At 33.8% G+C, this 24867-nt stretch overlaps 1 protein-coding gene across 1 annotated transcript in view; it reads left to right on the top strand.

The window, feature by feature from the left end:
- Ankrd42 (ankyrin repeat domain 42) overlaps positions 1–24867 on the top strand; it is a 94344-nt gene that overhangs the window by 12345 nt on the left and 57132 nt on the right. Inside the window, exons 3-8 of the mRNA XM_078044942.1 lie at positions 570–733; positions 2293–2400; positions 8146–8265; positions 9588–9723; positions 20531–20731; positions 24683–24808. Of these exons, the coding sequence (XP_077901068.1) occupies positions 570–733; positions 2293–2400; positions 8146–8265; positions 9588–9723; positions 20531–20731; positions 24683–24808 (855 nt within the window). The remainder of the gene's footprint in view (positions 1–569; positions 734–2292; positions 2401–8145; positions 8266–9587; positions 9724–20530; positions 20732–24682; positions 24809–24867) is intronic.

A 24867-nucleotide genomic window follows, 5' to 3' on the forward strand; every position in this document is an offset into this window, starting at 1 on the left:
CCTAAGTCTTCCTAAGTCCCTGCAAGTTTCCCACTTTTAGGATAGTCATATTCAGCCTGGGCAAGTCATCAGAATTACTGTTCAAGTCTTCTGCCAGTTTATGTCTCCAGCACCTTATGTTCCAAATAAGTTGAACTCGACTATATTTCTCTGTATTTAACTTTCTCCCCAGATTTATAATAGCAGTTTTCCCTGAGGCCTCAGCTGTCTTATGGACACAAGGAAAGTTGTTTATTTTCAGTGTATTCAGTTTTTTTCCTATAAGAATATGAGTGTCAACCTTCATGCTCTTTTCGTGTCAGAGCTAAAGCCAGAAGTCTAATGAAAATGTTAATAATAAACATCTTTGCAGTAAATTTTTACAAAACTGAAATGATTCATAGTTCTGTAATAAGTCTCAACCAGGGGCTGGGGTTGTGGCTCAGTGGTAGAGTGCTTGCCTAGCATGTCTGAGGCACCGTGTTCGATTCTCAGCACCACATATAAATAAATGAAAAAAATAAAGGTCCATCAACAACTAATAAAAATATTAAAAAAAATAAGTCTCAACCAATTTGATTTTTTAATAGGTGCCAGGAAGAAGGTACATTTTGGTAGCATTCATGATGCAGTACGAGCTGGAGACGTAAAGCAGCTTTCAGAAATAGTGGAACGTGGAGCCAACATTAATGAAGTTGATGTTCTCCATAAATTTACCCCTTTGCATTGGGCAGCACATTCTGGAAGCTTGGAGGTAAGAAGCTATGCATATTAAAAGGTAAGTTTACACCTATAGCAGTTTTGTAAATTTACAGACCAGGATGAAATCTTATGCTAGGCACTGCAAATAGTTTTCCTTTCAATTCAGTCTAACATTTGGATATTCTACTATACTAGGACTTTATAACAAATTATCCCAAAACTTAGGGTCATAAAATAACTGTTCATACTCATCAGTGAACCAAGAATATGGATTCCAGGGGCAGTTTCTCTCTTTTGTATTACATCTGTGGCTTTAGCTGAAAGATTTATGTCTGGGGCTAGACTTTTTTGAAGGCTTTTTCACTCAGATGATGGTGGTTATTCTGGCTTAAATGGGGCACTTTAATGTGAGCCTTCCTGTGAGATCTTGCCACTTGGGCTAGTTTGGGCTTTGGATTCCAAAGGTAAGCATAGAGCATAACTTATAGAAGATAACATCATGAATACCCATCATAACATTTTTTCATGTAGTTAATTCAGATTTTTAGAAAAGAGGTAGAATATTGTGGATATATTTAAAGTCCCTGAGCACTCTTCTCAGTTGTCATCCCTTCCAATTCCAGAGATAAATGTTATATACAGATTTTGGTGTTTATTAGTTCTTTATATAAATGACATCATGTTATGTGTATAATTATTTAGTTTATTTTGTTTGTTCAACAATGTTTTTGAGTTTTAACCATATAGTTATATACATGTATTCTCCTTCATTTCATCAGAATTTATTCATACTTCTATTGATAGATATTTAGTTGGTTTCAATTTCTAGCTTGTACAAACAATGCTTAGTGAACATTTTTATGTAAATCTTTTTATTCTTTTTTTTTTAGAGAGAGAGAGAGAGAGAGAGAGAGATTTTTTTTTAATATTTATTTTTAGTTTTTGGTGGACACAACATCTTTATTTTTAAAAAATTTTTTTTTTATGTGGTGCTGAGGATCGAACCCAGCACCCCGCGCATGCCAGGCACGTGCGCTACTGCTTGAGCCACATCCCCAGCCCTCTTTTTATTAAACTGTGTACAAGGCCAACTAGAATTTTTCTTATGATTCAATGTTGTATGTGTGTGGCGGGGGGTGGGTGGGTGGGCGGTATTTAAGCTACTACATTTTCTCAGCCTGTAGGCCACAATAGGTCTATTCCACATTGCTGTTTTTCTTTTTTATCCCTGACATACACACATAGACTGCTTTCATAACTATCGCTATTATTTGTAGTTTCTTCTTTGTTTGGACTTATCTACTTCATGTAATCAAATCGGGTTCAGAGACTCTGTATCAGTTTGTATGTCTCAGTTGAAGTAAACACTTTGGCCTGTTGGTGGATTCCTCTCACTTTCGAGAAGTATGTCTCTCATGTGACGTGTGACCCTGGGTGGGTGTTCTTCTCGTTGTATCCTCCCATATCCCTGTTTGATCTGTACTGTTGGCACCATTTTCATCATTTGTGGTTTGGGTTATAGATTTCTCCTAATTTCATCAAAACTGGAGTTATCAAAATGCTAAAAACATCTTCCTTATCACTTGTAAACATAATTGTTTTTCTAATTAGTGTCTTCATTGGCTGCTGTGGCATGGAGCTGATATCACACAAGTAACCACAAGAGGCTGGACAGCAGCTCACATAGCTGCAATTAGAGGTCAAGATGCTTGTATGCAGGTATTAATATTTTGGTTACTTTTTAAAAATTCAGTGAGTTTAATTACTTTAGCATAGTTCTGTTGGGCTATTGCTATTATTCTAAATATTTTATCTAATAAACATAGTTATATATTCTAAACAAAAACAGTGGATTCCACAACTCAGATATTTTGATACCAGTATTCACTTAAACAAATGATATGTGACTATAGATCCTTTTTTTCTCTAAAATATTTGGCTGCTTGAGTTGTTTCAAGTGATGTTATAGTTGTGCCAAGATTATCTCCTTAAGTTTGCTGCTATAGTATGAATGTGCCCTCTCCCCAAATAAATATGTTGAAATCTTAACCCTCAAGGTCATGGTATTAGGAAGTGGAACCTTTGGGAGGTTATTAGATTATGAAGGATCTGGCCTCATAAATGGGGTTAGTACCCTTATAGAAGATACCCCAAAGAGCTAGGTAAAAATAAAAGTTGCTGTTTATGTGGAAAAATCCCTAACCAGACACACAGTCTGCTAACATCTTAATCTGGGTCTTCCTAGCACTCAGAACTGTGTACAGTAAATTCTGTTGTTTATAAATTACCCAGTTTAAAGTATTTTCTTATAGTAGCCTGAACAGACTGAAATACTTGCCATGCTTGAATCTTTACTAATGTATTTCATGGCTAGGGTAACTCCTTAATATGTGGTAGAATCTAGTATATTAGAGAAACTAGATTTGATTAATGTACTAAAATAGACTGGTATTTTATAGAGTCATATAAAAATATTTCCTTCCTGTAAGACTACTGAGATTATCTTTGAAGTGACAAGAGTTCTACTCATTAAATTACAAAACAAAGACTGTGATTGAAGTTCTGATGAAAAGTATAGATGGGAAGAATTGTATGATTTAGGAGAAGGTAGAGGAATTATAAACTGAAGAAATAAAATGTCAGCTAAGCCAAAAAGAATAGGTTGATCTTAGGATGGGGCATGTAGCTTAGTGGCAGTGTGATTGCCAAGCAAGTGCAAGCCCCTTGATTCAATAAAAAAAAAAAAAAGGTTGATTTTAAAGAGGTGAATAGTAACAAAGCATTGTAGGCAGGGACTCTATTAGAAACAAGTGAAAAATGATTATTTATTGAAGAGTAATGTTAACTCCGAATGCATCATTCCATTTAACAAAACTATTCTATGAGTTTCCTTTTTTATAGACTATGATTAATAGTCTATAATTAACAGATTCAGTGTTAAGTATGTTACCTAAGCAAGAGGCAGAGCTGTGATTTGAACTTAGATTTGTCCTGTTAACCCCAATATTGTATCTCTAGTGTGAGGGTCTGAATTGGACAATTGATATGTATTCTGTGAGTTAACTGAGTATGGGTGGTTTGTGAGGTGAACTGTTATGAACACACACTATTATCTATACACATTGATGTATATATGTATATCTGCATATGCATACACACACACATATATATGTGTGTGTGTGTATATATATATATATATTTATACATACACACAAATATATTTAGTATTTGGGCATTAATAGGAGAATAAGGTAATAAATCAGCATTTAGAAAATTAGCAAAATATGTCTGGTTTTACCAGGGATGAAGAATTCAAAGGCAAGAAACTATACACACACACACACACACACACACACACACACACACACACACTCTTAGCCTCCTAAACCCCTGGGCTTATAGGTGTATGCCACCATGCCCAGCTTTAAACATTTATTTGTTTGTGGTTCTGGGGATTGAACTCAGAGGCACTCGACCACTGAGCCACATCCCCAGCCCTATTTTGTATTTTATTTACAGACAGGGTTTTACTGAGTTGCTTAGTGCCTTGCTTCTGCTGAGACTGGCTTTGAGCTCGTGATCCTCTTGTCTCAGCCTTCCGAGCTTCTGGGATTACAGGTGTGCACCACTGCACCTGGCTTAAGTATTTTTGCTCTAGTTACCAACTAAAGAGAATGAAATTAGGTGGTGGTGGAGGGAAAAAAAAAAAAAAGAAAATAAGTCAGACATCTTGCAAAGCAGGCATCAACAGAGTATAGTGAGGATTTAAGTTTTAAGTCCAAATGACAGGTAATTGTGACACAGTGATTAGGGAAATCTGAAAGGCAGATAAATGTTGAGTTCAATTTGATCACATGTTGATTTTAAGGTGTCTATAGATTGTTTACATAGGTAGAGAATGTCTAGGCAGTTAGGGTGCTGAAGAGAAGACTTCAGGAATAATAGAGAAGAGTTTAGAGTGTTAAGGAATGTTGAGTGTTGACAAATGTTACTGTGTAGGCATGGGAGAAAAGAGACATGAATAAAGACCTCAGAGATTAAAGATCATAAAGATAGGAAAGCCAGGATGAATTAGGGCTGTGGAAGTGAAGGAAGAAGTTTATTTTAAAGTTAGGCAGAATGTCAGGCTGGGGTTATGGCTCAGTGGTAGACCACTTGCCTCACATATGTGAGGCACTGGGTTTGATTCTCAGCACATATAAATAAATGAATAAAATAAAAGTCCATCAACAACTGAAAAATATTTCTTTTTAAAAAAGAAATTAAGCAGAATATCAGTTACAGGAGAAAGCTAGGGTGTAAAGTTAAAGAAATGCCATTGAACTCATTATAGGGGGGAAGTTGGTTATATTTCTATGCAAGAGTAGGAATGGCACCCTGTTTGGAGAGGGATTTGAAGTTGAGACATTGAGGTATTAATTTGATAAATGGGCAGTGAAAGAAAAAACTCAAAATAACTTCTGAGACATTAGGATCAAAGGATGTTTTCCTTTCTCCAAGCATTAGATCAAGTCACTCCTATGCCTTGATTATCCTTCTCTTCCTCAAAATGATCAATTCCTTTTCAGAGCCTTTGTGGTGCTTTGTAATACTACATCATGTAGTTGTTCTTATCAAGGAGTGTTTTTTTGTATAGTTGATTATCTTTGTTTCTACATATGTCCTAACTCCTTAAGTTGATAAGTCTTCATATTCTTCATGAATACTAAAATACAGTAAGCATTCACTATATCATTTATTATTATTGACTATTAATGGGAAACAGACAAAATCAATGAAATTATTTTTTTCTAAAACCCTTGATAGGAATTATGATTGAGTAATCCTTTGCTCAGATACTAGTAGATGTGGACTGGTTTAAAAAAATAAAAAGGCTGAAGAAGAAAAGAACTAAAAACATATTAACTGGTGACTGGGGGTATAACTCGGTGGTGAAGTGCATGCTTAGCATACCCAAGGATTAACATACACCAGGATTCAATTTTTAACCTCCAAGGAAAAAGAAATTAACTAATAGTTGTTTAACAAAAGAACAATTTTTAAAGCAGTATTACGTTCATCAAAATTGAGCAGAAGATACAAAATTTCTTATTGATTAATTGATTTCACTGTTGATGAAAATAGTGATATTTCATAACCACCCAAAGTTCAGGGGTTCATTCTTTGTATTTTACATTTTGTGTTTGGATAAATATATAATGACATATATCCACTATTATGGTATCATTCAGAATAGTTTCACTACCCTAAAAATCCTCTATGCTGCACCTATTTGTCCTTCCCTTCCCCCTAACCCCTAGCAACCATGAGTCTTTTTATGACCTACATGGTTTTGCTTTTTTCAAAATAGCATATAGTTAGAATCAATGGTATGTAACCTTTCCAGACTGCCTTCATTAACTTGATAATATGCATTTTAGGTTTCTTCCATGTCTTTTCATCGTTTGATAGTTCCTTTCATTTTAGCACTGAGTAACATTCCGATTGTTTGGATATACCACCATCTATCTATTTACTGAAGGGCATGTTGGTTTTTTCAAAGTTTTGGCAATTATGATTAAAACTGCTATAAAGATCCATGTTCAGGTTTTTGTGTAGATGAAAGTTTTTAGTTCTTTTGGGTAAATACCAACTAGTGTGATTGCTGGACTATGATAAGACTGTTTAGTTTTGTAAGAAACTGCTATTTGCACAGTGGCTGTACCATTTTGCATTTGCTATCTGCGGTAAATGTTAACATTTGGTGTTTTCAATGTTCTGAATTTTGGTCATTCTCATAGGTAGGTAGTAGTATCTTGTTTTAATTTGCATTTCTGTACATTTGATGTGGAGTATTTTTACATATGCTTATTAGCCACCTGTATATCTTCTTCAGGATGTTCAGGTTTTCTGTGCTTTTTTTTTTTTTTTTTTTAGTTCTAGGGATTAAACCCAGGGCCATCTACGTGTTTAGCACAAGCTTCACCATTGAACTACATCCCCAGCCCTGATCCATTTTTAAATTGGATTATTTTCTTATTGTTGAAGTTTAAGTAACTTTACCACTGAGGTACATCCCTGTCTTTTTTATTTTTTATCTTGAGACAGGTTCTCACTAAGTTGTTGAGGGTCTTACTATATTGCTGAGGCTGGCTGGAACTTTCAGTTCTCTGTCTCAGCCTCCCCAGTCTTAGGGAATACAGGCATGTGTCACTGTGCCTGGCTTTGCGTTAATCTTTTTGTGGGGCATATTGTCTTGTGTCTATATTCATTGATTTTGTGTGTGGATGTCTGTTATTGTTAAGATATGAGGTGTCCACTAAAAGCTCGTATGTGAGACAATGCAACAATGTTCAGGTGTGAGTGATTATGAGAGTTTTTTTTTTAAAAATCTAATCAGTGGATTAATCCACTAATGGATTAACCAGGTGGTAACTGTAGGCAGGTAGACTATAGGAAGTAGGTCATTGGGGGCTGACTTTGGGATTTATGTTTTGTCCCTACTGCACAGAGTTCTCTCTGTTTCCTGGTTGCCATGTCCTGAGCTGTTTTCCTCTGCTACATACTTCTGCCATGATGTTCTGCTTTATCTTAGGCCCAGAGATGTGGAGTAGGTCAACCATGAACTGAAACCATGAACTAAAACCATGAACTAAAATAATTTTTTTCTCCTTTAAGTTATTCTTGTCAGATCTTTTGGTTATAGCTATCCAAAAGCTGACTAAAATAATGTCTAATGTTCCAATAACATTTGTTAAAAAGGCAATCTTTTCTCCATTGTATTACTTTTACTCCTTTGTTAAAGGTGAGTTGAGTATGTTCATACTGGTCTACTTCTGTGTTGTCTGTTTTTCTCCTTCAATATTATGTTGACTGTTCTGGGTATTTTGTCTCTTTATAAAAACTTTAAAATCTGTTGACATACATAAAATAAATTTCTGGGATTTTAATTGGGACTAATAATTATTTTAAAACAATTACTCTATATATTATATAGAGGGGTGTGCTATGTATATGATGCAACCCGTATACAGAAAACTGGGCCAGTTGCAAATTCAGATGAAATTTCCTCAGAAGCTTGTTCTGGAGTACAGAAGTAGTTACTTTAATAATTAAATCCTTTCATTGAGTTTAAAGGCAAGTAATGAATGAGTCTACTTTTGAAATTATACAAGTGTTAAGTTTTATTAGCTTATCATTAAAATATTTAACTTAGTGGTAATTAATCTGTTCATGAAATTTGTGCATGCTCAAATCAGAATATAAATTCCAGTATTATAGATGTCTACTCGGCAATGTTAAAAAATCTCAAGCATTTTCTTAGTATTAGCTAAGAGTATCTCACAGTTTGCCTGTTGCATACATACAAAGACATGTATAATAATTTAGCTATAGGTTAATAAATTGCTTATTTTTAATCTGTATCTAAATGCATGATTTGACTTTTGTACACTTGTAAACTCATTTCCATTTCTCTATTTTTAGGCTCTTATAATAAATGGAGCAAATCTGACAGCTCAAGATGATTATGGATGCACTCCTTTACATCTTGCTGCAACTCATGGACATTCTTTCACTTTACAAATCATGCTCCGAAGTGGAGTGGTAAGGGACTCTGTTAATATGATAGTGTATAATCATAGGTGGAATAACATTTACTAGTCCATTTATCTCTTCCTAACTTTTAAAATCCCTTTCTTTACTTTGTGGAGGTAATTTAACTATTTTTTTTAGCTTTTTCATCTGTAAACATGGGAGCAATAATTCAGACTAATCTCACAGTACCCCTCCCCCCACTTCCCAAATAACAGTTAAGTGTAGTACAGAGTATTTCAGCAGTTTTTCATGCCACATTGGAGTTTCATTAGGAAGGTTCTAAAGCTTTTAAATGAAAGTTAACCAGGGAATTTTAAGTCTTTATAATTTCTGAATGTTTCTATGTGTTTATTTCTTTCCTTTCCTCCCTCTTTCCCTCTCTCTGTCCTTCTTTTGAAACTCTTTCATACATAGATTTAGAAAGTGATTTATTTCTCCAGAAATTTTATTTATTGAAATATTTATTTTTAATATTACCCATTGGTCATAAAAATAGCTATAAGAAAAGGATTACCTGTATCAAAGACATTATGGTAAGAGTTGGTGTTTCTGTAGTTAAAGAAAAAGTGTTTTGATATGATTTGATCATTTAAACCCATCTTTTTATTTTTTATTTTGTGAAAATATTTTATTTATTTTTGTTTAATTCCTTTAAAGTCCTATTGAATAAACTTGATAATCTATAGGTTGTGGAAAAGATATCTGAAACTCAAAGGATTAAGTTTTATTCAAAATAGCAAAGTATAAATAAGTAGAGCCAGATTCAGGACTCAAATATAGGTTGACCAACTCCAAATTTAGTTCTGAAATCAAAGTATAAATATGTTCAGTGATAACAGTTTCAGGATGACATGTGGAGTCTCTGTCAGAAGGAAGCTTTCTAAGTGGAAATGTCAGGAGTATAAATGAAATGAGTGGGTCCAGCTGCCCTACAACTCTATCAGAATATTGTGTGAGGTTACCTATATCACAGAATAACAATGATTAAGAAGTTTTAAAATTTTGTATTTATTTATTATTCTTTCTAAGACATTATTATTTCATTCTTTTCATTTTATTGGTCAGGAATTTGTAGTTAAGTTCCTTTATAATAAACTATTATTTACTTGTTATATTCTTTTAAAAAGGCTATTTTATAAAAACTTCATTAATATCTTATGAACTCATGTGTTCAAAACAATAATTGCAGTAAATTTTTCTATTATATTCAGTGCTGACCTGATAGTTTTATGAACAGCCTCCAGTTGTCATTTGCAGAATTAAGCTGCTAGGCTTAGTGTTTTTCCTACAAAATGGAAAGAAACTTGAGTCCTTGTGAATGTTTCCTGTAGGATCCTAGTGTGACTGATAAGAGAGAATGGAGACCTGTACATTATGCAGCTTTCCATGGGCGGCTTGGCTGTTTGCAACTTCTTGTCAAATGGGGATGTGGCATAGAAACTGTGGACCACAATGGAAACCTTCCAGGTATTCAACAAAAGCAAATATTTTATTTTTGTTAATATACTCTTTAATGTTTGAGCATGTTTAAGAAATTTAAACTGTAATAATTTAAAATAGTAAATATGTTAATGTGAACATTTTTTAATTTGATGTCTCACCTATGTTATGTACCCCTCATGTTACTGATTTTTTTGAACCAAATTAGCAAAAGAGAAATTGGCAAAATTAAGCATGGATTCATTCTTCCCAGCAACTTTTTCTTTCATCTACTGTCTAGTGTTCTTATCTTTTAATTTCATACCTCTCTGCCCCATAGACAATCTTTTTTAAAAAATATTTTTAGTTGTTGATGATCTTTTATTTTATTTACTATATGTGGTGCTGAGAATCGAACCCGGTGCTTCAAACATGGCTTGGCAAGCGCTCTATCATTGAGCTATAACCCTAGCCTCTATAGGCAACCCTTTGACATTTTAAATGATATAGAGGACACAAGAGTACTTAAATTAACTTGCTAATGATATACAACTGCAATATACTGGCCAGTTTAGATCTATGTTCTAAGCACACTATTTTCTTTAAGGAGTACTGTAGCAATTCAGAAAAGGGATAGATCACACTGATTTTGCAATGAAAACGATACATGAATTACATCCTAAAGAAATCTTAAGAAGCAAACACATGAAGGGGAAGGCTAGGCAGAATAATATAAATACGTCTGGTCAAATTACTTTGCTGTTTAGAACCTCTTGGTATCCATGTAGAGCCTTGATTACTTTGTCATATTAGACCTTTATAAATTGGCTCCTATATATCTCCTGGCCTCAACTATGCCTTTATGTTACTATCTGAAATCCTTTTGCTTTTTTCTAAAGAACATCTGTTTTTGTTTTTTTTTTTTTGGCTGAGGGTAAGTTGCTGGTGATTAAGTTTGTGCATGGTAAGCATGTGCTCTATCACTGAGCTACACCCATGGCCACCGAAAGAACATCCTTTAGTATTCATTTAGTATGAATGCACTCTTTTTGTGCATATCTGAAAGTGATTTTATTTTGTTCTTTCTTTTTATTTATGTTTCTTAAGAGAAAAACACTTTTTATTAATAAAGAATTTCATGTATTCATTTGCTCTTTGTTTCCACATTTTTATTGGTGCATTATAGTTGTACATATTGATGGAATTTGTTGTTACATATTCGAATATGCACCCAATATAACAATATAATTTGGCCAGTGTCACTCTTGAGCACTTCCCCTCTTCTTTCCCACCTCTGACCCCTTGATGCCTTTCTTCTACTGATGTCTCTTTGATTTTTAGAACTACCCCACCTTTGTTTGCCCTTTTCTCTCTAGCTTCCGCATATGAGAGAAAACATTACAACCCTTAACCTTCTGAGTCTGACTTATTTTGATTAACATGATGGTCTCTAGTTCCAACCATTTTCCTGCAAATGCCATTTTTTTCCATGGCTGAGTAAAACTCCATTTTGTATATATAACACATTTACTTTATCTATTCACCCATTGATGGACACCTAGATTGGTTCTATAGTTTGGCAATTGTGAATTGTTCTGCTACATGCATGGCTATGCATGTATCATTGTAGTAAGATCACTTTAATTCTTCAGGATAAATACCGAGAAGTGGTATAGCTGGGTCATATGGTGGTTTCATTCCTACTCTTTTAAGGAGCCTCCATACTGATTTTCATAGCTGTTGTACTAATTTATATGCTGTACTAATTTATGTCCCACCAAACGTGTAAAGATGTTCCTTTTTCTTCATATCCTCTCCAGCATTTCTTCTTATTTGTATTCTTGATGACTATTATTCTGACTGGTGTGAGATGTAATCTCAGTGTAGTTTTGATTTGCTTTCCCTAATTGCTAATGATATTGAACATTTTCATGTATTTGTTGGCCATTTCTGTTTAGTTTATTTACCTATTTATTAATGGAGTTATTTGATTTTTTTGGCATAAAGTTTTATGAGCTCTTTGTATATTTTAGATATTAATCCTCTGTCAGAAGAGTAGCTAGCAAAGATTTTGTCCCATTCTGTGGGCTCTCTTTTCACATTCCTAATTGTTTTCTTTGCTGTACAGAAGCCTTTTAGTTTTATGCTGTTCCTTATATTAACTTTTGGCATTGTTTCTTCAGCTTTAGGGGTCCTGTTGAGAAAGTCACTGCCTGTGCTTAAAAGCTGGAGTGTTGGACCCTATATTTTCTTCTAGGAGTTGCATAGTTTCTGGTCTAATTCAAAGGTCCTTGAAACATTTTGAGTTGATTTTTGTGCAGGGTGAAAGATACAGGTCTAGTTTCATACTTCTTCATATGATTAACCAGTTGTTTCAGCATCATTTGTTAAAAGGCCCTCTTTTTTTTCAATGTGTGTCTTTGGCATCTTTGTCAAGGATCAGATGACTGCAGATGTGTGGATTTATCTTTGTCTCTTCTATTTTGTACTGTGCTCTACGTATCTATTTTTATGTTGCTACCACACAGTTTTTGTACGATAGCCCTACAATATAATATGAAGTCAGGAATTGTGATGCTTCCAGCATTACTTTTTTAGCTTAAAATTGCTTTGGCTATTCTGAGTTTTTATTCTTCCAAATGCATTATAGAACTGCTTTTTCTAGTTCTGTGAAGAATGTCATTGGTATTTTGATGAGGATTACATTGAATCTGTATATTGCTTTTGTTAGTATGGCCATTTGAACTACACTGTGTCTATCTATGAATGTGGGAGATCTTTCCATCTTCAGAGGTTTTCTTCAATTTCTTTCTTAAATGTTCTATAGTTTTCATTGTAGAGGTCTTTTACCTCCTTGATTAGATTTATTCCTAGGTATTTTATGGTATTTTTTTGAGGCTATTATGAATGAATTTGTTTTCCTGGTTTCCTTCTCAGCAGATTTGTTGTTGGTATATAGGAAAGCTATTTATTTTTGTATATTGATTTTGCAACCTGCTACTTTGCCAAATTTGTTTATTAGCTCTAATAGTCTTTTAGTAAAATTTTTTGGATCTTCTAGGTATAGGATCATATCATCTACAAACAGTGATAATTTGATTTCTGCCTTTCCTATTTTTATCCCTTTTATTTCCTTCTCTTTTCTAATTGCTCTGGCTAGAATTTCTAGAATCACATTAGATAGAAGTGGTGAGAGTGTATAGCCTTGCCCTATCCCAGATTTTTAAGAATCTTTCAGTTTTTCCCTGCTTACCATGAGTTTGGCTTTGGGTTTTTCACACATAGCCTTTATGATATTGTGGTAGGTTCTTTTTCTCCCTAGTTTCTTCAGTGATTTTATTATGCATGGGTGCTAAATTTTGTTAAAGGCCTTTTCTTCATCTTTTGAGATTATTAAGTGATTTTGATCCTTAATTCTGTTAATGTAATGAATTACATTTGTTAATTTGCATATATTAAACCATTCTTGCATCTCTGGAATAAATCCAACTTGGTTATGGTATGCAATCTTTTTAATATATTATTGAACACGATTTGCTAATATTTTATTGAATATTTTTGCATCTAAGTTCATCAGGGATATTGATTTGTAGTTTTCTTTCTTTGATGTGTCCTTTTATGGTTTTGGTATGAGTGTAATACTGGCTTCATGGAATAGAACTGGATTTGTTCCATACCTTTCTATTTCATGGAATAATTTGAGAAGTATTGGTTTAGTTCTTTTTTAAAGGTTTGATAGAATTCATCTGAGAATTTATCTAGTCCTGGGATTTTCTTTGTTGGAAGGATTTTTATTACTGCTTGTATCTCATTACAAGCTATTGGTCTGTTTAAGTTTTCTATGTCCTGTGGATTCAGTTTTGGCAGATCATATTTGTTTAGAAATATACCCATTTCTTCTAGGTTTTCCAATTTATTAAAATATAAGTTTTCAGAATAGTCCCTAATGATCCACTGGATTTGAGATGTCTGTGATGATTTTTCCTTTTTTAGTTCTAATTTTATTAATTTGAGTTTTCTCCCTTTTTATTTTGGTTAGTTTGGCTAAGGGCTTATCAATCTTGTTTGTCTTTTCAGACAACCCACTCTTTGTGTCATTAATCCTTTGTATTTTTTTTTTCTCAAGTTCATTGATTTTTGACTCTGATAGTAATGATTTCCTTCCTTCTACTGGTTTTGGAATTGGTTTGTTATTTTTTTTCAAGGGCCTTGAGATGCATTATTAATTTGTTTATTTGGGATTTTTCTTATGTAGGCACTCATAGCTATAAAATTTCTCCTTAGACCTGCCTTCATAGTGTCCCAGAAGTTCTGATATGTTGTATCACTATTCTCATAATAATTTTTAAATTTCTCACTTGATTTCTTTTATCACCCATTCATGTTCAAAAAAGTATTGTTCAATCTCTATGTGTTTATATAGTTTCTGTAGAGTTTTGACATATTAATTTCTAATTTTATTTCATTATGATATAATAAGATGCAAGGAATTATATGAGGTATTTTTTTGTATTTGCTAAGAGTTGTTTTGTGGCCTACATTATGATCTTTTTGAAGAAGAATTCATAAGCTACCGAGAAGAATGTGTATTCAACTGATGGTGGATGAAATATTCTATAGATGTCTGGTAGATCAATTTGATTTATAATATTTTTCAGGTCTGAAGAGTCTTTACTAAGTTCCTGTCTGGATGACCTATCTAATGGTGAGATAGGTGTGTTGAAATTGCCCAGTATTATTGTACTGTGTCTATCTGGGCCTTCAGTTTGAATAGTGTCTCTTTTATGTAATCGAACCCATGCTTGGGGCATAAATATTTATTACTGTTATATTTTTTTGTTGGATTGTTATCTTTACCAATATGAACCTTCTTGTTTTTTGTGATTCACTTTAATTTGAAATCTGTTTTATCAGATATGAGAAAATCTGCTTCTTTTTTGGACTCCATTCACATGATATGTCAATTTTTATCCTTTCACTTTCAGCCTGTGGCTGTTTTTGCATGTTAGATACAGTTGGGTCTTATTCTTTAATCCATTCTGCCCGCCTATGTCTTTTAATCAGAGAATAGAGACCATTTACATTCAATGTTATTATAGAGAGATGTTTATTAATTACTAATATTTTGGTTTGTTTATCATGTTTAATTTGGTCCTTTTTCTCATTTGGTTATCTGCTTTTAAAATGAGATTTTTTTGGTGCTATTTCTTCTATGTTCATCATTTCTTTAAATAAGTTCTGTAATGGTGGTTCAGCAGTCATGAATTCTTGTATTTTCTGCATATTTTGCAAGATTTTTATTTCATCTTTGCTTTTGAATGATAGCCTTGCTGGATCTTGTAGTCTTGGTTGACAGTTATTTTCTTTCAGGCCTTGGAACACATCCTGACTTGCAGAGTTTGTTATGAGAAATCAGAAGTGATTCTGAATCACTTACCTCTAAATGTGGCCTGATGTTTTCCTCTTGAGGCTTTTAAAATCCTATCCTTGTTCTGAATGTTAGACATTTTAATTATAATGTGTCATAGAGAGGTTCTTTTTTTGATCTTGTCTATTTGGGGTCCTGAATGCCTCTGGTATCTTGATATCATATCCATCTTATTCTTAAGGTTTGGAAAATTTTGTTATTATTTCTCTGAAGAGTTTATCCATTCCATTAACCTACATCTCACAGCCGTCTTCAATTCCAGTGGTTGTTAAACTTAGTCTCCTCATATCCCAGAGTTCTTGTATATTCTGTTCATTGTTACTTTTTTTTTCCCTTTAATACTGTCTGAATGTTCAAGGCTGGCCAATTTATCTTCTAGCTCTGAGATTTTATCTTCAGTATAGTCTACTCTATTAGAGAAGCTTTCAAGTAAAAATTTTATTTGATTTATTGTGTCTTTCATTTCCAAAATTTGTGTTTGGTTCTTTTTAAAAAATATTTCTATCTCCTTATTGAATTTATCATTCATAATCTGTAAACTTCTATAATTCATTCAGTTGTTTTTATGTATTCCTTTATAATTCATTGATCATTTTTATAATAATTCCTTTGAATTACTTAGCTGATATTTCATTCACTTCAGTATTTTGGGGGTCATTTGCTGGTGAACTATGACTATTAGGAAGTATTGTGTTAGCTTGCTTTTTCATATTTTATGTACCTGTTGGAATGTGTTTCTCTTCCACTCTTCTGTGTGGGCCTTGATAGAGCACAATCTTCACTTGCTAAAGTGTCCTAGAGTGATCTGGATTGAGTCTCCCTTGTAGGTATCCACAGCCTTCATGTTATTTCTCTCTGTTTTGGCTACAGTAATAGATGTCCATAGTTGAGATGTTGGTGTCTACCTCTAGTCATTTTTACTTCAGGCCTGATCATTGGTTTGGGTTTTTATCTCTTCCATTCTTTGTATTGAAGTGTAGCTAAAGATTGTCACTAATTTGTATATGGAGCGAGGTGCATCTGTCTTTTGGTTGAGTTTAGTTCAGCAGCAGAGTTTTACCCTGTGAATTGTAGTGTCCCTGTAGGTTCCCAGCATCTCATAAGAGGAACAAAGAATTGCAACAACCTATGCAAACAATATGCAGCATTAAACTAATACTTCATTTCCTATTATGGCATCTACAATGTTAATTGCCACAAAAACCAGAAATGGTAGGGTCAGTAATTGCCATCAGCAAAAACAATAAGTAACCATATATTATATTTGGTGTTAAGTGTCAACTATGGCATCCACAGCAGTAATCATTGCAACAGCATTAATGGTGGGGACAGGAGTTATATAAGCCAATTAGTGCTAAAAGATGGTAAGAATACAGTTAAGAGAAAAGAAAATGTGATAGGAAGGTAGAAAAGAGTTTACAATTTCAAAAAGTGAGATGCAGAAAAGATGTAGCTTGTGATGGTTATAAGGAAGGAGGAGAAAAAAACTAGAAGTAACATAGGAAAGGGAGAGTGAAAGAACAAGAGGCTTGGCTGTTAATAAAAAAAAAGAGAAAGAGAAACAAGAGAAACCCTTAACCCTTAAAAAACAAGGCAAGGCCAGGTGTAGTGGTGCATATTTGTAATCTAGTGGCTTGGAAAACTGAGGCAGGAGGATTGCAAATTCAAGGCCAGCTTCAGCAACTTAGCAAAGCCCTAAGGACTTGGTGAGATCCTGTCTCAAAATAACAAATTTTAAAAAATTTAAAATATGTGGCTCGGTGGTTAAGTGATCCTAAGATCAATTTCCAGTACCAAAACAAAACAAAACAAAAATAACAAGGCAAAGAAAAAAAAACATTTAAAAGATGCTAAAAATCTGAAAAAAGATATAAATATGTATGTATGTCATGAACTAATCAGCACAGCAAAAGCATGCACAAAAACAAAAAGAAAAAAAAAATCTTAATAAAAAGGAATTGTTTCCACTGAGGTGGTCAAAATAGTCAATAAGAACAGATGGTTACTATCTATGCCTGACTGTCTTTTCATTTCTTCTTGAATTATGTACTGAGTGCAAGAACAAGGGCTGAGAGTTATTAAACTCTTCTTCTTTTTGTGTTACTCACTAAGCTGCCAGTTGAAGTGGCCTATGGTTGAAGCTGGTTCAAATAATTCTCAGCTTCTCTTTTCCCCAGTACTCACTAAGCTGCCAGTTGGAGTGGCCTATGGTTGAAGCTGGTTCATATAATTCTCAGCTTCTCTTCTCCCCAGTAGGATGGAATGGGAAGTACTCTCAGCTGGAATTTTGTCTGCACAGACCAAATTGATGTTCTTCTGGGGTGGGGCTGCTGCAGAATTCTGTATGTGGTGTTCCAGCAGGTGGGGCTTAGGTCTAATAAGACCTCAGGGGCTTTGTTGGCTTGTGTCTGCTTTGGAGAGATTAGATCAACATACCCCTAGGCCCTGGAAGTTGCTGATCTCTGCTGGGAATATGGCTCTCCAGAGCCTCATTAGGATTCTACTTATGAGGTGAGGGAGCCAATCATTCACCTCTTCTGCTGCCCTTGAACACAGCCTTTCCAGGCTTCCCAGGCTTAGTCCCTGAGTGTATGCAACCCCCACCTGTTCAGTTTTCCAGCCTGCTTTAGCTGGTCACATGAGCCACCAGACTCAAAAGGGGAAGTGATCCCCTTTGCTAAAGCAAAGAAAACTGACTTGAATTCCCCTGGGTGAAATATTCTTGGCCTGTTGTGCTCCTGTTCTTCTACAGCTCCAGCCCTTCCAATATAATCTTTCTTCTTTGTTTAATATACCCAAATTTCTGAATCTCTAAGACACTCTGACCATCCAATTTTGAGATTTATTGAAATCTCTCTTTCACTCAACTCACAGAGAAAGCAGTACTCCTGCTGCTTGAATCTCGAGTCAAGCAATGTCTAGGAATGCCAGCCTTCTTCTAGCCTGCCATCTTGAATCTCCTATTTGCTCTCTTACAAAACCAAAGGCCAAATGTTTTCTCTAATATGTGGATGCTAATTCACTATAAGGTTGGATGGGGGTAGAGTGTGAGGGAGGAGTAGGGCACACTAGGGAAGAATAGCATTACCTTAGATTAGGTAGAGGGAAGTGATGGGAAGGGAGTGGGGGGGAGGGGATGTGGGGATAGGAAAGATGGTAGAATGAAACAGACATTATTACTGTATGTATATATGTGACTACATGACCAATATGATTCTGCAACATGTACACAGAAAAATGAGAAATTATATCCCACCTATGTATGATATATCAAAGTGCATAAATGTGATCTCCTGTCATGTATAAATAATTAAAACAAATTAAAAAATTATTTTAAAAACTCACTTTTTATTTCACTCACTTTTTTAAAAAACAAAAATTTAAACTAACACTCATCTATAAAAGTTTCCAATTCAAATGCACAACTCATTGTATTTTCCAAAATGAACACTTCTCTGTAACTGTCATTCAGGTCAAGAACAGAATATTACCACCATCCAGTAATATTTCCCTTCTTCCTCCCCCTTTTTTCTTTACTTTTTACTTTTTGAACTCTATATTATCAAACAGTATACAGGTATTCTTTTATATCTGGCTTCTTTAGCTTTCCCAAACTAATTGTGCCAATTTACATACCACACTAGACGTGTTTAAGAGTTTCAGTTGTTCCATTCTCTCATTAATACTTAATATTATTAGTTTTCCTAGTTTTAGTCATTCTGATGGGTGTATAGTAATCTTTCAGTGTGGCTTTAGTTTATATTTTCCTGATGACTAAAAATATTCAATATGGGCTGGGATTGTGGCTCAATGGTAGAGCGCTTGCTGGGTTCGATCCCTGGCACCACATTAAAAACAAAAACAAAAACAAAACAACCCCAAACAAACAAACAAACAGAAAAACAAATAAAATAAAGATATGGTGTCCATCTACAACAAAAAAAATTTTAAAAAATATGCAACATCATTTTTTGACGGCTATTTTGTTATTTTGTGAAATACTAGTTCAACTCTTTTGCTTATTTTTTGTTGCATCTTCTTTTTCTTATTGAAATGTAGAAGTGCTTTATACCATACAGATATAAACCATTTGTCAGCTACATACATTGCAAGTATCTTTTCATGTAACTCTTTTCTGCTGTATGGCTTGCCTTTTCATTTTTTCTTTTTGTATTATTGTGGATTGAAGGACTGAATCACTTTTTTATTCTTTAAGGTATCTTTTTTTTTTTTCTTTTTTCTTTTTTTGTGGTGCTGGGGATTGAACCCAGGGCCTTGTACATGTAAGGCAAGCACTCTACAAACTGAACTATATCCCCAGCCCTTTTAAGGTATCTTTTGATGAGTAGAAGTTTAAAATTTTAGGCCAAGTGTGGTGGTAAGTGCCTGTAATCCCCGTGAGTCAGGAGGCTGAGGCAGGAGGATCATAAATTTGAGGCCAGCCTGGGCAACTTAGTGAGACGCTGTCTCAAAATAAAAAATAAAAAGGGCTGGGGATATAGCTCAGTGGTAGAGTGCAGTCTCTGGGGTCAATCCCTAGTACTGGGGTGGGAGGAGGGAAGAACACAAACCAAATTTTAATGTTAACTAGGTTAGTAATCTCTTCCTTTATGGCCAGGGCTTTCTGTATCCTGTTAAAAAATCTTCTGTGGTCATGAAAATATTTGTTTATATTATCTTCTAGAAATTTTATTATTTTACTTTTCATATTTAGATCCCTAGTTCACCTAGAACTGACTTTTCTGTGTGTAATGCAGGTAGGGATTAGTTTTATTCAAAATATGCCTGATTATTTTGATTAGTCTTTTGCTGTCTCAGTTTTAAAAACCTAACTTTTGTTTCTTTAAATATCTGTAATTATTTTATAACCAGTAGTATATATTTTTAATTGTATAATGTAGAGATTAAGACTGCATCCTTGGGACTAGACTGCTTGTGTTCCACCCTCTCAAAAAAATTATTAACTTGGAGCTGGGATGATTGTACACACCTGTAGTCCCGGCTATTCATGAGGCCAAGGCAGGAGAATCAGTTAAGCCCAGGAGATTAAGACCAGCCTGGGTAACAAAGTGAAATCATGTCTAAAAAAAATTCATTTGACATATTTATTGAGCACCTACTCCATGCAAATCCCTCTTCTAAATTCTGGGTACATCACAGCATGTAATACAAAGTCTTGTCTATATGTGTAACTGTTCAACCAGGTGGTCTACTGCTTTTTCATGAAGAGAAGGCTGATTATTGCATAAAGAGATAAAGACTGGAAAGAAGGTCTGTTCTCCTTTCTCTGGGAAAGTCCCTGACATATGAGGCAGAGATGGTCATTTCCCTATGAGGATTAGAGCTTGTATATTATTTCTTTCTTTTTTTCAAATTACTTCAATTTCAATTTTACAATTATATTGTTCTTTTTCCTCTTACTTATAGTTCACTTAGCAGCCATGGAAGGCCACCTTCATTGTTTTAAATTCCTACTCAGCAGAATGAATAGTGGAACACAAGCTTTAAAAGCCTTCAATGATAATGGAGAAAATGTAGTGGACCTGGCCCAGAGGTTTTTTAAACACAATATTTTACAGTTTATCCAGGGGGCTAAATATGAAGGAAATGATTTAGGAGATCAAGAAGGTAAGTAATTAACCTGAAAATGTTATTATAATATAATGGTAATAATAAATAGAATCAAATGGGAAAAGAAAAGAAGTTACAAGGCACATGTTTCATTAAAATTTGTGATATATCATTTTTCAAACATTAATCCAGAATATTTATTATGAAATAGTTTAGACAAAAGTATGTTGAGATAACATAAGGAACACTGTTATTACTGAATTTAAGAATAAAATATTACAGAGTTTGAAATCTCTTGAACTTGTCTCTGTAATACTATTATTTTTTCTTCTTCCTCCAGGGTAAAGTATTATGTTGATTAATTATTCCATTCTCTGATTTTATATTTTAATTATGAATGTATCTATGTGTGTGTACTATATCATTAAAATATATAGTATTATTTTGTATATTTGTTATAATAAGAGGCTAAACTATTGTAGTAAAGAAATCCTAAAATACAGTTACTTAAATGATATATGTTTATTTCTTGTATTTGACAGCCTGCGTTAAAGAGTGAATCTGTTATATCTGTTATTCAGAGCCTACTATGCTATAAACTCCCTCTAGTTTTTGCTAATCAAGCAGGGGTGAGATGTTAGGGGAGGGGAAGAGAACATGATATAAGCCTATGACACTGATTTCCAAGTTGGAGATTGCTAACACTAAGTTGGAAAATTAGTCACATGGCCATAAATAGCTTTTTTTTCTTTTATAGACAGCATGTGGTCTGTATTTACATAAATAGCTTTTAAGGAAGCCTGGATATTTCATTACCTAGCTGGGAAGTCTCATCTCAGCAGCAACTCTAATGCTACTGAAGGAAGAGTATTTTGGTGGACAACAAGCAGTCTTTGAAATTTCTTTTAAAACCTTTAAAAAATGGCATAAAAAGTACATAGCCTTCCATGCTATTTTTTCATAAAATCTTGTGTTTTTGAAATTATTATATTAATGGATATGTTCAGTCTCCATTTGCCATGTAGGTTGCTTACAAAGTTTTTACTATTATATTTTTGTATATGTCTCCTTAGTTTTGTTTATAAGTTTCCTTAGAGATGTGTTTCCCTACATTTTTCACACACAGCCTACATAGGAAATGATAATCTTTGCATGGCATGCTGGGATCATTGGATGAATCTTCTTAAGGTCTTTCTTATCTTTTCAGAAAACTCAGAGTTAGAGTTCTGCTTTTATGGATCTAGGGTGCCATGGTAAAAGTTGGAAAGCCAAGTACCTTGTAAATTGTTACCTTTATGAAGAGTCTTAGTAAATAGTTGCTTGGTGGGATATGCCCATTTTCAATATAAAAAGTATTACTACTTTCTTCATGAAAATGGTTAAAATCTACCCTATTACCAGCAGTTTGGGACGAGGATGTAGAGAAACACAATATATCTATTATTAGACTTTCAACTTTTACCAAGCAATTGGGTATGAAAAGGTTTAATTTGTGTTTTGATTTGCATTTTCTTGATTACTAATGAGGCTGAATATCTTTTCATAAAGTTATTGACAAAGTGTATAGAGATTAATATAAAGAGTGCTATTTGTATCAGTAAATTTAAAAAGAAAATATTAGGAAGTTGAAGTTACTTGGCTCTCTCTCCATAATACCATTACCTTTTTTTTCCTCCTCAAGAGTGAACTATTATTTTGGGTTTATCACTTCATTCTATGATACTATATTTTAGTTATATAATGCATATTAAAATATATATTAAAATTTCTTAATTGCCTACCTATATTTTTCTCCTTTCTTAAAAATTTCATTCTTTTTTATTTTCTAAATAATTTTGAGTTCTATATAGTCTTGAAACCAATCATGTATTAATTTTTATCTGCTACAGATATTTTCTCTCATGTGGCTTATTTTTTTCACTTTGATTATGGTGTCCTTTAAAAAAAATCAATCCTATTAGAGAATAATTTACTTAAATTGCATTAAAGCATGCATTTTGATGAATTTTGACATAAATATATACTCATGAATTCACCACAACCATAAAGGTACAAACATTTCCATCACCCCAAAGGTTTTTTTACATATCCTCTTCAAGTTCATCCCTCTTTGTATCCTGACCCCATAGAACCATTAGTCTACTTTTTTATCATTATGGATTACGTTACATTTTCTAGAGTTTTATTATGTATCAGTGAAGTCATTTTGAGATTCATCCTTGTTGTACCCAATAAGTCATTCCTTTTGGTTACCATTGTATTGCATTGTGTTTATCCATTTACCTGTTGATGAGCTTTTGTATGGTTTCCAGTTTTGGTGTATAATTAATAATTGCCATGAATTGTAGACACATATTTGCATTCCTTTTGGTAAATACCCAGGAGTAGAATGTACGGTAGGTGTATGTTTATTGTTTAAGAAGCCATAAAATATTTTCCAAGTAGTCATATCTATTTTTTATCTCTGAGCAAAAATATATGAAAATTTCATGTTCTTCACATTCTGTCAGCACTTGGGCAGTCTGTTCTGCTTTAGTCATTCTAATGGATATGTAGCATTATCGTTTTAAAGTACATTTCTTTTTTAGCTAAGGACGAACATATTTCCTATGCTTGTTGATTAATCGTATATCTTCTTTTATGAAGTATCTGTTTAGTTTTTTTGCCCATTTTAAAAAATTGGGCTGGGTATGGTGGCATATGGCTGTAATCCCAGCAGCTTGGGAGGCTGAGGCAGGAGGATCTCAAGTTCAAAGCCAGCCTCTGCAAAAGCGAGACACTAAGCAACTCAGACCCTATCTCTAAATAAAATACAAAATAGGGCTGGGGATGTGGCCTAGTGGTTGAGTACCCCAGAGTTCAATGCCTGGTTAACCCTCCCACCCCCACCACAAATTGAGTTGTTTTTTTGCTTACTATTGAGTGTTCAGGGTTCTTTGCATATTCTAGATGCAATTTCTTTGTCAGGTATATGAATTACAAATATTTTCCCATTCAAATCTTGCCTTTTTGTTTTCTAAATGGTGTTTTTCAAAGAGAAAATGTATTAAGTTTTGACTAAGTACAATTTATTGATTTTTTGGGATAGTGTTTTGTGGTCCTATTTTGATATGTTTGCCTGTCCCAAGATCAATTTGCTATTTTCCTAATTTTTTTCTGAAATCTTTATTGTTTTAACTTTTTCATTTAGACCTCAATTTAATTTTGTATATAGAATGAAATGTGTCACTTTGTTTTTTTAAACTATGCATAATCAGTTGTTCCAGCATTATTTTTTGGAAAGACTTTACCTATTTACTTTTCCTTTACTCCCTTTTACTTATTGAAATGTCTTAGCCCCTTTATCAAAAACCAGTTGCCAAAACAAAACAAAACAAAACAAAAAAAACCCAGTTGCCATAAATGTGTGTTTGTCTATTATTAATTCTTGTAAGTGCTTACTACTGTGTCTGGCATTTAGCAAGGGTTCACTATATATAGTTTTATAATTCAAGACATTTTATCAAGCATCTATGTTCAAGGCACCAGGTTAGGTACTTTTACATACATGTGTTTATATGTATGAGTATATATACATATATTCATAGGACCACACATACTTCTTATCCATTTTCAGGATATTTCGGATTCTTCACTTTAATGCAAGCAGAAGAGGGAATGGTCTATGCACATGTAGGCCTTGAGACCTGTGTCTTCATGCAAAGAGTTGAAATGACCATCCTTTTGTGTTTTGTGGTGGGATGAGGGAGAAAGGGAATATGACTAGTAATATATCTGATTCAATACTTTTGGCAAGTTTGAAGTCTGGAGGAGAGGAAGAGTAGCACAACTGGTAATAATCTTATTTTATAATTTTCTTTTTATTACTCGCCACACATCAACTGAACTCATTCTAATATAAAAACCTCACATTTGAGATAATATTGGAACCTGAAATATATGACAGCTTAAGGAAGGGAAAAGAATAATTCATGTGTTTACTTAAATGTTGAATTTTTTTCTCGACAGCATTAGCATTTCCAGGTCATGTGGCTGCCTTTAAGGGTGATTTGGAAATGCTTAAGAAATTAGTAGAAGAAGGAGCAATCAATTTTAATGAACGTGATGATACTGGATCAACTCCTATGCATAAAGGTGAACTATTATATTCCCCCTCATTTTTAGTTCTGATAACAATTGCAGCTGAGTTATGC

Source organism: Ictidomys tridecemlineatus, chromosome 4 (genome assembly GCF_052094955.1).
Source record: "Ictidomys tridecemlineatus isolate mIctTri1 chromosome 4, mIctTri1.hap1, whole genome shotgun sequence".
NCBI lineage: Eukaryota > Metazoa > Chordata > Mammalia > Rodentia > Sciuridae > Ictidomys > Ictidomys tridecemlineatus.